At 36.3% G+C, this 15,365-nt stretch overlaps 1 protein-coding gene across 2 annotated transcripts in view; it reads right to left on the reverse strand.

Moving 5' to 3' along the window:
• CFAP20DC (CFAP20 domain containing) overlaps positions 1 to 15,365 on the reverse strand; it is a 93,190-nt gene that overhangs the window by 17,532 nt on the left and 60,293 nt on the right. The window contains exons 14-15 of one of the 2 annotated variants that reach the window (XM_052775931.1): positions 9,657 to 9,860; positions 3,200 to 3,261 (exon numbers count right to left, since the gene is read on the reverse strand). In XM_052775931.1, the coding sequence (XP_052631891.1) occupies positions 3,200 to 3,261; positions 9,657 to 9,860 (266 nt within the window). The remainder of the gene's footprint in view (positions 1 to 3,199; positions 3,262 to 9,656; positions 9,861 to 15,365) is intronic. The other variant, XM_052775932.1, reaches the window with a different exon arrangement.

A 15,365-nucleotide genomic window follows, 5' to 3' on the forward strand; every position in this document is an offset into this window, starting at 1 on the left:
TGTCTGGGTAAAACCTAACTGAAAATTTGGCTGTGCACATTTTATATAAAATTACTTAAGTAAAATATACTTCTTGTGAAAGGATACCCAGTGAAACGCTTAAGTATTTGTGTCCTACTTTAGTGCAGTTTCTGGGGAACAGCTGTTGGAACTTCAGAGGAACAAATTTTATTTGGTAGCTTGGGAAGAGTTGAGTAGGATGTCAAGAGAGGACCTAGTGAGGCAATGCTTATAATGATAGGCCTCAACTTACAAAAACCCCTCTCAACGACAGAAAAATCAGCTTTTATCAGAAATAAATTTTTTCAAGAGCATCTGTAGAAGTTCAGAAAATCTATTTATAAAATTAGGCTCAAGTGATCTTTTTCAGAGAGCAGCTCTACATTTTGCAGTTCAGTGTAGCTTAAATTCCTCTAGAATATTTACTTACTTTCAGCATTTCCTTTAATGAAACTTCCAAACCTTCTATGACACACAAATATTTTGGAGGACAAATGCTTACTAAGTAGATGCCAGGTACATAGCAATTTCCAGTCCCTGCACTGGAAGAAGATAGTTACAGCTTCCTATTTGGAGAGAAGAGAGCAATTCTGAAGTTCAGCTAGGGCCATACAGTACATCAGTCAGGGGGAAGTGCATAGCTAAGGCTTGAAACACTGAACATCATCTTGCTCATCTGGCTCTGTAACCTCTGCAGTCAGCCTGTCTCCTTTCATTAACTGGTTCTACACCTTGCAAAGCAGCATGATGTGGAGGTGATTTGTATTGCAGTAGCAATATTCTTGGCAGACTTATGACCTTTACCCAGTGGAGCCAATGGAAAATAAGTCTTGCTGGGTCTTTTTATTGACTGTATTTCCATTATCTTCACAGGTACTTTCTTTCCTGGCTTGTTCTTTTATCTTATTATGGACAGAAGCTACATTTACTGGACAATAGCTTCCACATTGCTCTCTTTTCATTTCCCAGAAAATATCACTACTATCACTTTTCTCAAGTTACTTGAGACCTGTCAAATTCTTTATCACTCTTTACAACAAACTATTTGTTGTTTCAGTAAGTGCATCACGTAACTGTCTCCATGCCATGGCATTTATACCCACTCATCTACATAGGATATATCAATTTTTCAAATATTCTGTGTGTTCCCCTACATAGCTACAGTAGGCTTAAAAAGACTTAAGACATTTTCCAGTTGCTCACACATTACTTGTTAAAATTGGCTTTAAAAACTGTTTAGGAACTAAGTTACAGAATTACCATTAATTATATCTCCCTCTCATTTAGGTACACACCCTCTGAAAAACATTAGAGAGTTTCCATTAAAAATGAAAGGTAATGTGAATAACGGTATTCAAGTCACATCATCTCCAGTTTTTATATCATGATGCAAACTGACCTCATAATTTTGTCATCTTCTGTATTTACAGCCTAATAATGCTTTTCTGGCAGTTCACAAGGGCTACTGAATTTATGAGGCACTTGCAAGTCAGGTATTTTACAAATACTTTGCCTGCATTTCTCGAAAATGATTTCTAGAGAAATTTAAGTCTACTGTGTGTACTGGATTAAAATAGCATAAGAACTAAGTCATAATTTATACTATTTTATTTTAAATTTTATTATATGGAAATACAACTTTTCATTGTTGATCATATTAACTTGATATGATGAAATGCTTTATTTTTACAGATAATGGTGTTTATTCTGTTTTTCAGTATATAAAATGTACCGAGTACCAAATTGCTTTAGCACATGCATAAAAATAACTTAATAAAACCTGACTCAACCAATGTATGGGCAAAAAGAAGACAAACAATGTAGCTTGCACTAAAATATAAGCAATTCTAATGCCATCGGAATTATGAAAGCAATTCTGGAATAAAGAGTCCAAAGTGTCAGTCACAAGGTACCTGATATCTTACTCTGTGGACTATTGTCAAGTGTCTCCGTCCACTTCATCCATTGTAACAATCCATAAGGATAGAGATAGTTCCTTTGATAAGCAGCACCTAAGGCAGCGAGGTTTTCTAGACCAACATAAGGGAACAGGAATCCAGGATTACGCTTTAACTCCAGTAATATATTGTGCGCACTAGGAAACATATGGCTCCATGTTGCAATAACTGATGCATCTGGGTGAACTTGCACAGCAAGTTTCATAGTGTTCACTTCATAAAATCTAACAAGAAGATTTTAAATCCATAAAAATGTGGATGGCAAGTAAGACAAGTGACTGAAAACATCTGTGTGATTATCAGGAGAAATGCATATTATCTTGCACAACTGACTGGCAGTGTGCCATCATAAAACATTTCAGACTGTTGATAAAAGATAAGGAAGTTGTATCTGAAATGTCCTCTCCCCCTATCCTTCCCAACACACGTGCATTGTCCAGTTAAAACTTGGACAAGCAAAATCCACACTGACGCCAAGTGAAAGTGAAATAGGACTGCTTTTTCAAATAAGTACACCTCTTGTTCAGGCTGTTAAAAAATTGACAAAGTGATGTTAGGGTTTCACAGGTACAAGGCAGTTCTGAAACTGGACAATTAATTTTGATTGTCTCAGTTTGATTATTTCTCTCTAGCCACCCCCTCCCCTTGTTTTCATCTCACCTTATATTAAAGTCACAGGGATTTTGTTGCTGATTCCAAACAAAACAGATCAAGCAAAAACCGTGACAACCAAAATATGTTGTAGACAGGATCCCTTTGAACTATCCCACAGTGTTGTAACACCCTCTCCTGACTAGGCTTTCTATTGAAAAAAACCGTCTAAATAAGTAACGTTAAAATCTTTTGTAACAAATAGATTCCCTGACACCTACAGTCACATACAGAATTCTAGTTCTAAGCTTTCAAGGCAGAGAGGGAGAGGGAGAAAGAAATAGGCGAGAGGGTATGTATGTCATATGAGGAAGATTTGCTGAATCACGCATCAAAGCAGATGTAGGAGCAAGGCCTATGTTAGTTACTTTAAATACACAGTGGTACATCCAAAACATGCAGAATTCAGTTCAGTGTTCCAGAGCAACGCAGACATAGTGCAGACAATGACTAAAACGAGTAATAGTAAAGCCCTCTGAGAGGAGGTTGCAATTGAAAACAGATTTAAGATTAAATCAAAGAATGTCACATTTAATATTCAGAACACTCTAACTGAATCCTTACTGCCTGGGCTATAAATGGAATCTTACCGTGGGTTGGAATGAGAAAGTGGGCTCATTTCTTTCTGATAGTGATGCTCCTGACTGACGGGCTATGGAAAACAAAAAATAATAGTGAGAAAATAAATTTGCAAATATTCTTTCAGAATGTTCAGAAGTGTGTAAGAGATCTTTTATGAGCATACACATTTGCAGCTTCTGATATTAGAACTTTACAGTCTTTTTTCTTATCTGTGAAATTTAAATGGATATTCAGATCCTAACTGTGCAAAAGTACAACTTAACAGATGATTCTGGTCTGGGTGGAAATACATATGAATTAAAGAGTCAGCCACATGGTCATCTCTCTACTGCCCGTGAGAATGTTAGGACAGAGTCAGGAAACTTCAGAGAGGGAAGGGTGGCAAAGTCTTGTCTGATAGAAAAGTCTGGACTGTATGTGTATAGGAAGCATGGTGCGGGAACTCTTAGTAGGACCTGTGCAGAACCAACCACTCTTAAGACTAGACAACACTGAGCCAGAGCTAATAGGGCTGGCAGGCATGGTTCCTCTCTCCTCAGAAGAACCATTAACAGTAATCTTAGCAGTCCTACACAAAGTTTGCTGAAGCACATATGATTCTCTATGGCACTGCCAATTTGAAACCTGGATTAAGCCGTTCATGAATAGCTAATGGTAGACTGTATGAATATTCATACAAAAGATGATCATTTTCCACAGCCTTCAGATCTTACCTACCCATTGTAAGAATGTGCCCCAAAGGTTTCAAACTACATTTGGTTTATGGCATTAAAATCAGTTATTTGCAAGAAAGATCAATATTCATAAACTGGTATAAAAATTCAACAATTCTAAAATTCAGAAATACATTTTCTCTCAGTATATATGTAGTGCTTCCAGAAGAGACCCCCCTGCCGTTACCACACACCTCAAAAGCAGTTCTAAACAAATCACAGAAGCAAATGCAAAAGAAGTGAAAATACAAGCATTCATTAACAATACTTGTACAATTTAGTACATGAAATGCTAAAAATAAATACTAAGCATTATGAAAGCGATTGCTTTTTTTACAGAAATCAATACAAAAATGAGTATGTTCTCATGGTTTCAGGAAGTAGGGAGGGATGTTGTAAAATATATGTTCAGGATGAATGACATCCTAATTACTGCCAAATATGAGTCACTGCCTGGTGGTGGATAGTACAATTCCCAAATGATGGCTAGTGGAAGACTGAGGATGAGACAGAAAGTGAATTAGTCAGTCTATGAACCAGAATATCTGTCTAAATAATTTTTAGTCTCATTTCATAGTAAAGAATAGTCTGCCTCAGTTTTGCAATTTGACTTGAAGTGAACAGATCCCTCCAGGGGTTGTCAAACTGAGCTCTCGGAATAATTCTGGGTTTAAATATCACTCCTCTTGTCTGTCAGACTTCAGTTCTGCCAGACCATTTTTATGTTAAGTGGCTTTCTTTTCTGAAACATCACAAACGAGGCCAGAAAACCTTCCACAAATTAGGTATCTATCTGGAAGTACTCTTTCAAATATTTTGCAGATCAAGGCTTATGTAACTGAATTTATATTTAGGAAGTTGCTTGGGGAACAAGTAACCTTTCTTCTCTGTGAGTACTCCTTACTCGAAAGACAGGCCTTAGTGGTGAGCATGTTTTGGAGTCTGCTAATAGAGCATTATACTGCTACAAGCTTCTAGGCTATATCAATGAGCAATCTAGGAGAATCTTCCTTCTCCTTTGCATTTCTGACTGAGAATCAGAGACCATATGCAATAAGATATCCTGAAAGCTCTTACATATGATCTGTCTCCAGAATGTCTGTGTTATATAGGAAGTGGTGTCTGAAGTGTGGTAACAGCTATCCAAGAAGCTGAATGGGCCAATTCCCTGACAGGGCAGGAAGGTCTTACTGGATCCCTAGAATAAAGCAAGGCATTTAAGCAGAAATATTTTGTAACCTTTGCAAATTTTCTTGGATAATGTGCGTATGTGTGTGTATAAATTTCACATTATACTCTGCAATATATACAACTGTGTCTTTCATATTGTTGCAAAGCTAATACGGAATTTCATAGACCTTAAGATTTAAGAAATCATTCAGGTAAGACACGGTCAAATGAACTCTTTCAAAATACTTAGTTCTGCATACACATATTATTCATTTGGAACTGTGCCCCACACACATTTTACAAGGGTTTACAATTCTCCTTCGAAGTAAATCCATTTTAAAATAGAAGTTTTTCATATTTATAACTGATAGCTATGCTGGGTAATGTATAATATTCAAAGCTATTTTATTCCTTTTTGGCTGTCATAGTTTACAGCAGCTGCTAAACAACTTACATTTCAACGATTTCTACTGACAGCATATATTCAGTTCTTGGTAAACTATCATAGGATATAAAAATACAGTTTTGGTATATCTGTTCTATAGTGGTTTAAGGACATCTGTTCTAACTGCAACTTAGCAATATGATTGATCTATGTGCCTTTACATTCAGAAGGGTTTCTTAGATTCATTACAGTCAATAACATGAAAATTTTCAATGAATCTGGAAATCAGACTAACAATGGCAAGTAATGAAAAAAATAAACTCACTGAAAATGTGTTTTATATATAAAATATTACATTGATACATAAGTTCACTATCTAACATAATTATATTCTGCCCTGCCTTGCAAAACATCATAGGTATTTCAAAATGAAAGATACACAAAAAGCTGCCTTCTGGTGGTGCTGTTGCCATAGTTTCCACTAAGGGACAAAAATGTATAAAATGAACGAAAATTTGGAATAAAAATACTCCTTACTTATCTTTGAAGAACATAAGAGAAAGCAATAGATACTAGCGATTTAAATAATCAGAAAGATACAACGTGGAAACACATGTAAGCATGAAAGTTTAATCATGACGAATTTCAAGCTGTTCTTAATTTCTCAAACTACAATATGAGGATTATTTCTATTTCTTTTCTATATAGTGCACTGCTAAAATAATTTGCCTATGCAACTGGAAGATGGCTACAGATACATATAAACTTTTCTGCAGTTTGTACATCTGCTTTTGGAAAGATTGATCATTTGCAAATTGTCTTGACTCAACTCAAATGATGGTGGTACTAAAGATCAGTGATATAAAACCAAATTTGCTCTTATTCTACACATATTTTTTACATAATATATGTAAGGAATAGATATACATATAAGGAACACTTCTTGATAAAAACTGGATGCTGAAGAAACAATGACGTTACTCAGGCTGGGGGATGAAGGCATTGAGAGCAGCCCTGCAGAGAAGGACTTGGGGGTACTGGTGGATGAAAAGCTGGACGTGAGGTGGTAATGTGCACTCACAGCCCAGAAAGCCAACCATATCCTGGGCTACATCAAAAGAAGCGTGGCCAGCAGGTCGAGGGAGGTGATTCTGCCCCTCTGCTCCGCTGTGGCCCCACCTGGAGTACTGTGTCCAGCTCTGGAGTCCTCAGCACAGGGAAGACATGGACCTGTTGGATCGGGTCCAGAGGAGAGCCACAAAAATGATCAGAAGGATGGAGCACCTCTCATATGAAGAAAGGCTGAGAGAGTTGGGGTTGTTCAGCCTGGAGAAAAGAAGGCTGCAGGGAGACCTCACTGCAGCCTTTCAGTAATTTAAGGGGGCCTATAAGAAAGATGGGGACAAACTTTTTAGCAGGGTCTGTTGCGACAGGACAAGGGGTAATGGTTTTAAACTAAAAGAGGGCAGATTTAGACTAGATATAAGGAAGAAATTTTTTTACAATGAGGGTGGTGAAACACTGCAACAGGTTGCCCAGAGAGGTGGTAGATGCCCCATCCCTGGACACATTCAAGGTAAGGTTGGACAGGGCTCTGAGCAACCTGATCTACTTGAAGATGTCCCTGCTCACTGCAAGGGGGGTGGACTAGATGACCTTTAAAGGTCCCTTCCAACCCAAATTATTCTATGATTCTATGATTTTAGGTCTTACAGCAAGACCATGCATGGCAGAAGACTGAAACCCAGGAGGAGCAACCTTTGAACGTGTTCTAATCACTCCAACTAGGCTTTATTTTGATCTCTCAGTTATGTAGACTACCTATGCATGCAGTAACACATTTACTGCACACGTGAATGCTATGTGCGGGGATTCAGTGAAAACATCTATATGAAATTATCTGACAGACTTATAGATTTGAACGTAAGAGGGAAGAATGAGATCAACTCAGGATCATATGTATATCAGAGGCTATTAAACCATAGATCACCAATAAAAAACACTGAACATCATCATATATAGAACTGAACGAATCATGAAGTAGGTCCCTCTGAATATACTCTACTCACAGATAATTCCCTACTGACTGCTTTTGATATTTGTCAGTTGACCAGTTCTAAATTCATTCAAGGTGTGCTTTATCAATATTGTATACTGCTCATTTTTAAACAATTATGTACAATGGTCTTAGCATGTTGCATCTAAGCAGTTTCCTTATCAATTGTAACTTTAGCAATAAAATTAGATTCTTTGAACAGGACATATTTTCTGTAAAACAATCTTGACTATCACTAACCATATTACGACCCTTTAAATCTCTTAACTGAATCCCACACCAGATTTTTCATTATTTTGACAATGAGATTGGACTAACTGGCCTACATTAACTTTTTCATTTCAGCTACCCGTTTGAATACTGGCATCACTACTCTCAAAGTCTTCTGAAATGCATATCAAAATATACTAAAATTTAACACCAGCATACCAAAAATGCCCCCAACTACTCTTTTAAAAGCTTCTGTGCTAAAACAACTTGGGGTCATTAAATAATCACCTTCCCTAATAAATGTTGTTTATAACCTTCTTAGATACTAAAGGTCTAGAAAATGAATTATCACTCTCACATGAATACTCTGCATTTTTCCAAATATTGGAACACAATTACCTCAAGCAGTGTTAAACACAGAAGTCCACACTCCAGAAACTTATACCACATCTATGAATAGCTGGTGCCGTGGCAGCTATCTCAGAAAGGAAAATTTGAAGTGAATCAGTAGATACTGTGGACTAACTGATATTGTACTGGTACAGAGAGTCCCTTTGCGTAAAGGCAGAGGTATATGGGTAGGGAAGACCACGGAAGCTGAAGTCTTTGTTGTAGCAAGGGACTAAGCAATTAGTCCTTATCTGAGAAAGATTAGGTTTGCTTTCTAAATTAATGAGATTGCTATTCTCTTTGTTTGAGCTCCATTTATCCAGTCTTGCAGATTTACACCACGTTTGAGTCTATTTAGTGAGTACTGAGAAAATGCATTGGAGATATGATGAAATCAACTAAATGTGTAATGATGTATCTCAAATAGTTAAAACTAACTAATGTTTCTTTGATATCCTGCAAAATATTACTCTGTAAACCAAGTTCTTATTCATACAATTACCCACTTATTGATACATCTCTTCTCATTTGAAACCTTCATTTACCAGCATACCACAAAGTTCCAATGCTGTGTTGCTCATTCACTATGGAAGATTGGTACTACAGGTCTCTACTTGGGCCCTATAGATGCCTGAAGGTAATCTTCACCTAAAATTTTAGAGGATTTACTCTACAATAGTTTATATTGGGGAAACACAGCAGTGTTTACTCTTCTAATGTTGGATCTGCCTCTGAGAGTTGTGTTGTGTGCTTTACTTAAGCCACATTCATTGTTTATTATTGTTTCACCTATAATAAAATAAGAACTATGTTGCTGAGATATAAATGGAGTATGAGGTTATCTAGTTTTACAGCAGCTCCTGCAAGTACCTTTATATAGTTGCTGAAATGTTATTCTGTGATTTCACACATTCAATACTCTTCTGTGGACTGTAACAAATACTCCTCTGCTTCTTATAACAGCACTCTGTCACACAGTGCAGCTGTGCGTGATTTTGTACCACTTTGTACCAGGACAAGTAATGATACAAGGTGTAAAAAAAAGAAGGATCACATACTAAGTGCTCAGAACTACTGCAGCTTTTTGCTGCTATTCTCCTGCTTCAGTCCTTTAAACAGTTAGCTTTTCAGTAATGAGACTTTATCATTGTAAGAAGCAATTATTTTCCATTACTCACACTGTAATGCAGTTGCTGACTGGTATATCTGGGTTTCATTCATTTTGGAACTATTTTTAAGTTCTATATCACACACCTGCACATTGTCAGCCACTATTGTGACAAGCTGTACAGCCTACATGATTCTTCAGGATTCTAGGAAAGAATATATATAATAGATTTGCTTTTTGTCCATGGTGGTACTACAGAACCTGCTGGAAGTGCATGTGTTTTGGTTGCGTGTTTTACTTGATAAGTTCTAAACCCATTTGGTAATGATACCTTAAATTTCAAATCTACTCAAAGGAATGTTAATATTCAAGACCCCTGAGTCTCAGAATTGACAGAAACTATACAGAGAAAATACTGTGGGTTTAGACTTACTGGTGGGAAACCAGAGTTCCAGGTTGCTGTATCATCACTGCTTGTACTAATGCTAATGTTGCAGTTGTCTATCTGTGATGCGCTCAGCCCATGTGAGATCCCAGCATCCTGTAATTCTTCATTTTGTTGTCTCTTCATGCTAGCCAGCATCTGTTGTTCAGATGAACTCAGTCTATCTGACTGATAGTTTTTCCAGTCATACTCCTATGAAATAAAATGGGAAAGTCAACAATATAAACAGGATCATGGAACAGAATATATGAATGAAACAGATACCTTGGAGAAGCTCTTGTAGAATCTTCAAGAAGCTACAATACTAAAAGAGAAACAATGTTTACTGGAAAAGATTAGTTAACAGATTTCTGTTCAGCTATGAAGATCAAGCATAGTTACACATAATTACAGGAAGGAAGAACACCACAAACACTGTTATGGACTGCAGTTTGGATCCAGGGTGTTTGGTGAAGTTCCTGTTCCACTGCAATTAAAAACAGAAGATAAAAGCAGGCTTTCAGAAGCTCAAAAATCCAGCAGCTAAAATTAAGCATTAAATACAAATCTTGAAATAAACCTACTCACACAGTTATCATGGTATCATAAACACCATCAACATAACATTTACTTATTTGTCAAGCACAGCATAAAATTTCTCTGGAAAGCTACATGTCAGCACTAAATTTTAAAAGTTATTTTGGTAACTTGCTAGTGTATACGTTTTAAAATAAACATCACTGTATTTTCATTTTTCTTTATACTCATTGGTTGAATTGTTAATGTAACTCTAATTGCTATATCAAACTTGATCCACAGGCCAAAAGCTAAAAACATGTATTAACTATTTTGCAGTTCATACTTATGCCTCACACAAAACCTCATGATAAGGTTGTTTAAGTTCACCGAACCTGCTGTGGCATCACCTTTGTTTAAAAGACTCCTTTAAGAAAAACTTCCCCTTTTTTAAAGGGTCCACATAGATTGCTGTTTCACAAAGGAACAGCTCTAATACTTGAGGCCTCTAGTTTTGGTTCTGAATGGAATTACAAAGCATTTCTGCTTGAAAAGTGAATCCAAGTAGTGACCAGGACTTCAGAGGATTTATATCACTGGAATATGGCCGGTCGGTTGCAAGACACTACGTAACAGTATTCCAAAGAGGGACAGTGCTTTGATTCTAGTGAAGAGAATGGGGCTTTTAGACCAGGAGTTTATCATATTCCTGGCAGAAGGGGCAATCTCACAGTCTGTGAGGAGGTTGGGTAGGCACAGGGTGCTGTGTGGAGATACAGGGTAACTGAAGACCTCAAGAACACCTGCAAGTCAGCAGTACTAGTAATATGAACATTGCTAGCTTTTCCTGCTATGAAATCCAGTGTGTAATGTTTCAGTGTGTCTTCTGGGGGTATGTCCTGGTTTCAGCTGGGATAGAGTTAACTGTCTTCCTAGTAGCTGGTACGGTGCTATGTTTTGAGTTCGGTATGCAAAGAGTGTTGATAACACTGATGTTTTCAGTTGTTGCTCAGTAGTGTTCAGACTAAAGTCAAGGATTTTTCAGCTTCTCATGCCCAGCCAGCGAGAAAGCTGGAGGGGCACAAGAAGTTGGCACAGGACACAGCCAGGGCACCTGACCCAAACTGGCCAATGGTGTATTCCATACCATGGGACATCACGTCTAGTTTAGGAACTGGGGAGTGGGGGTGGGGAATCGCTGCTCAGGGACTAGCTGGGTGTCGGTCGGCGGGTGGTGAGCAATTGCACCGCGCATCATTTGTACATTCCAATCCTTTCATTATTGCTGTTGTCATTTTATTAGTGTTATCATTATTAGTTTCTTCTTTTCTGTTCTATTAAACTGTTCTTATCTCAACCCACGGGTTTTACTTCTCTTCCCGATTTTCTCCCCCATCCCACTGGGTGGGGGGGGAGTGAGTGAGCGGCTGCGTGGTGCTTAGTTGCTGGCTGGGGTTAAACCACGACAGGGTATAAAGTCACCTTACCACCAGAAGACACACTGAAATATTACATGCTGGAATTATTACTACAACCTCCTCTGTTTTCTTCCTATGTATACAAGACGCATACCTAAGTCTTCTCTATGAATTATAATCATAAACTGGTCACACCTGAGACATAGGAAAACTTGAACTGCAGCTTTATCTTAGTAAGAGAAATAGTACAGCAACGTTCAATACCTTCAGGTTATGATACCACACAAACACGAAATTTGCTTTTAAAAACACTCATGAATATATGCAAGCGATTAATAAAATATTATATTTGTTCAGTTATTCAACTCCACAAAGGTATGATGTAAGCAGTCCACAAAAGACATTATACATTGGACATTGATTTCCTTATTATTAGGAAATCATGCAAAAAGATATGTATATATCCTAGATTTTCATGTATATTGCTTAGTATTTCACATGCAAAGTGCTCACTTTCATGAGAAAGATTATATGACAACACTGCTGAAAAAGGAAGTTATTTTCAGTGACACACAGTACTCTTTCCTGTTTTATGGAGTTCTATATACCTTAATAAAACTGTATTTTCTAGGAGTCAGAAAAGCGTTATTATCCATCTGATCCCCTTTCCTGCCAGCTTTTTTTGTCCTTGGGATCAGAGCAAAGCCAGATAATGAAGGATACTACATTACGTATTTCCCCTCCAGAAGTTTAACTGGGGATACGCTCATAGATTCATTCACAGTGCTGAACTCCAAGTATAGGATGTGCAATACAATGCACACTGGAAGGGAATTCTGGATCAATGACAGATGGAGAAACCCTTCCTTTTTAATAATACATGTAATGGCATCATGCAATGAACAGAACCTTGATTTCACCTCAAGCTCTAGAATATTTTATTGGCTAAAATAGTTTTAGAATAAAGATATGCAGCATATTTTTATTTACTCACAGGTGCCACAAATCAACAGTTATTATCTCAATATTATGTAAAATAACACTTCCCATTTTAATTCTAGTTAAGAAATTAAGTATCATTCAATAAGGTTGCTGCCTAACATTAAGTTTTTGGGAGTAGCAACTCTATCATATATTTTTGATGTTTCATTCTGACTACCCTGATATTAGATTTCACTTAAAGCCATCTATTGCAAATAACTGGTCAAAAAGAAAATTAGCACTGAAATAACAAAGTAAACCACCTTTGATGGGAAGTGTGCCTGCAAGCTGACAATCAGCAGGTAAATATATCACATAAAACAGGATTTATGACTGAAGGGCGCTCACATGGAAATAGTTGCATATGCAAGTATGCAAATCTTTGTGAAAAAGACAATTAATTCTGAAGCCTATTGCAAACATTTTTTATGTTTTACTATGTATCTCAAATTCTTAAGTCAAATGTCTTTGCAAAGATTTTTCCTATGGAATCACCTCAAGCACTCAGAGGCTACTTTTTGGCACAGATAAATGTAGTCTGCCATTTTGTACAAGGTATAAGAAGATGACAGAAGCTGTTAGCACAGCTGCCACCCCTTTTTTAGCTCTGGCTTTTGAGCCCCAAGCTTCATCCTGAATAGTGTGATTATTACTACCATTTTTAATCCTAAAATAATATGTGATGTTTTCTCTAGACCCTTACTGAACGTATGTTATTAGCTCAGTTACTATTAGTTATTTGTCCATTTCATACGAAGCTTGCTACGTTACGTCTGGAAAGTCTGCTTTGCTCTGATGTATTAGTATTCTACCAGATCTACAGCTGCTATAACTTTTATTGATCTTACTGAAGATGCTGATTTCCTGTTAATTTTCTATATTGAAGCTTTCTGCATTTATTTGATTACTGTAAGAGAAGCTTCAGCTTATCTTTCTTACCTCATGTAAGAAGCAATTGGCATGCAGTCATTAAAATGACAGCATGAACTAGTGCTATGCACAATAAAAGCACTAAGCATTGAAAGAACATTTTTCTCATTCTCTTTTTAATAAAGGCAAAACATTGCCCAAACCTGCTTGTCTTTTCCTTTACATCGATGAAGAAAGATGCATAGATTTTTTGAATTTTTACAAAACAATTCAAAACATTTGTTCCCCCCCCCAGCTTATTTCAAATGTCATTCTGTTTTCTTTTCTTGTAACGGTCTCACTCTTGAAATACTATACTCAGAAAGGAGAATAGATGTCATGACAATTTTCAGTGTTAATAAAGAAGTAATAAAGGAGAAGTAGTTTGGACTATTTATTCTGTAGCTTCAGATGACTACTACAAAAGCCTCTTTATAAATTTTACATTTAGCCAATTTTCAAAGAGAGAATTTGAAAACTGAATTTGAAATTCAGCTCACTTTGTAATTTAGGAGAAACTTTTGATGTAAGAAGTAATTTTGAAATACTCGTAAATTCGTCTAAATATTTCATTTAGTAATTAAAAGCTTATCTTGTCTTTTTGCATATCCTCCTCTTATGAGAAAGTATTTTTATTAAGCGCTTAAAACTTTTGCTAGATTGACAAAACCTGTTGCTTAAAGGATCTTTTTCATATATAATGACATTTACATTCTTCTAGGTTCCAATGATTTATTCAGAATTGTTTGAATGTAGTTATACGTGCAGAAAACTTTAATTACCAGCTATCTACATGCTTGCAATATTACCCAGAGGGCTGTGCTTCTTTCTTAATTAAAAATATTTGAACTTAATAATAGAGAACTCTATTAAAACATGAATAAAACATTGCAAGCAACCAGGTCCTTAAAGCGTATTAAGTAGTTAAGCAAATCGATTGCAGGAAGAGTTGGTTAAGCATTTTTTTTCTTTACCAGTCCTCCATATGAGCAGATTAGAAGACGCTACTTCTCTGTAAACTCTCACTCTAATACCCTTTCATACAAAACTATCCTTTCATACATAATTCTTAAAACAATGAACAGTGTTTCAAAAGAGAAATAAAATAATTACATGCCCACAGCCAACAAAAAACCTCCAGTGTTGTCTCACTGTATTTAACAATATTACATGTCACCACTTCTTTTCTTGAAACTTGTGGGGACCTAGAATACTAGTTTCTTCCTGCAAAACTGCTCCAGCAGATACAAAAAAAGCTTTACATATGTATGTGGTCAGAAAAAGGCCTCATTCAAATAGCTTTTTATATTAATTTTAAAATTATTGGAAATATAATTAATAAAAATTAACAAAAATATATATTTGACTTTATTCTATATAAGTGCTAGGTGAACATACCTTCTAATATAAACAACCACTGTTTAAAAGGCAGTCAGTGGCACTCAAATCTGGCTTCAAATTTGAACATGGTATAGTACAAAAAGAAGTATCAAAGAACTCCAAGGAAAGGCTTCTGGATGGGAAAATTTTATTACTTGCTAATCTGCTAAATCTGCCAAATACTTTCATCTTATATTTTGTAGCAATAAAACAAAGTCTGTAACTCCTGAGTTTCTATACATTGATAATATGCTTTGTCCTTGCAAAAAAAATACTTACAAACAACAAATTACATGTGCAATACATTTACAGCTACAAGTGCAGTATGGTAATAACGCTACCGTCTAATTTAGTAATCAGCATTTTATCAAGCAAAGGAAAAATGACAGCTCTTCTCCTTATCTTTTAAAATAAAATATCACAAAACAGTTATAAAATATACCTAACGCTTCAAAAACTTAATTGCAGTCCACCTAGGTAGTCTATATTTAGTTACATTCTACAGGACAAAGTT

Source organism: Harpia harpyja, chromosome Z, assembly GCF_026419915.1.
Source record: "Harpia harpyja isolate bHarHar1 chromosome Z, bHarHar1 primary haplotype, whole genome shotgun sequence".
In the NCBI taxonomy this organism is placed as follows: Eukaryota; Metazoa; Chordata; class Aves; order Accipitriformes; family Accipitridae; genus Harpia; species Harpia harpyja.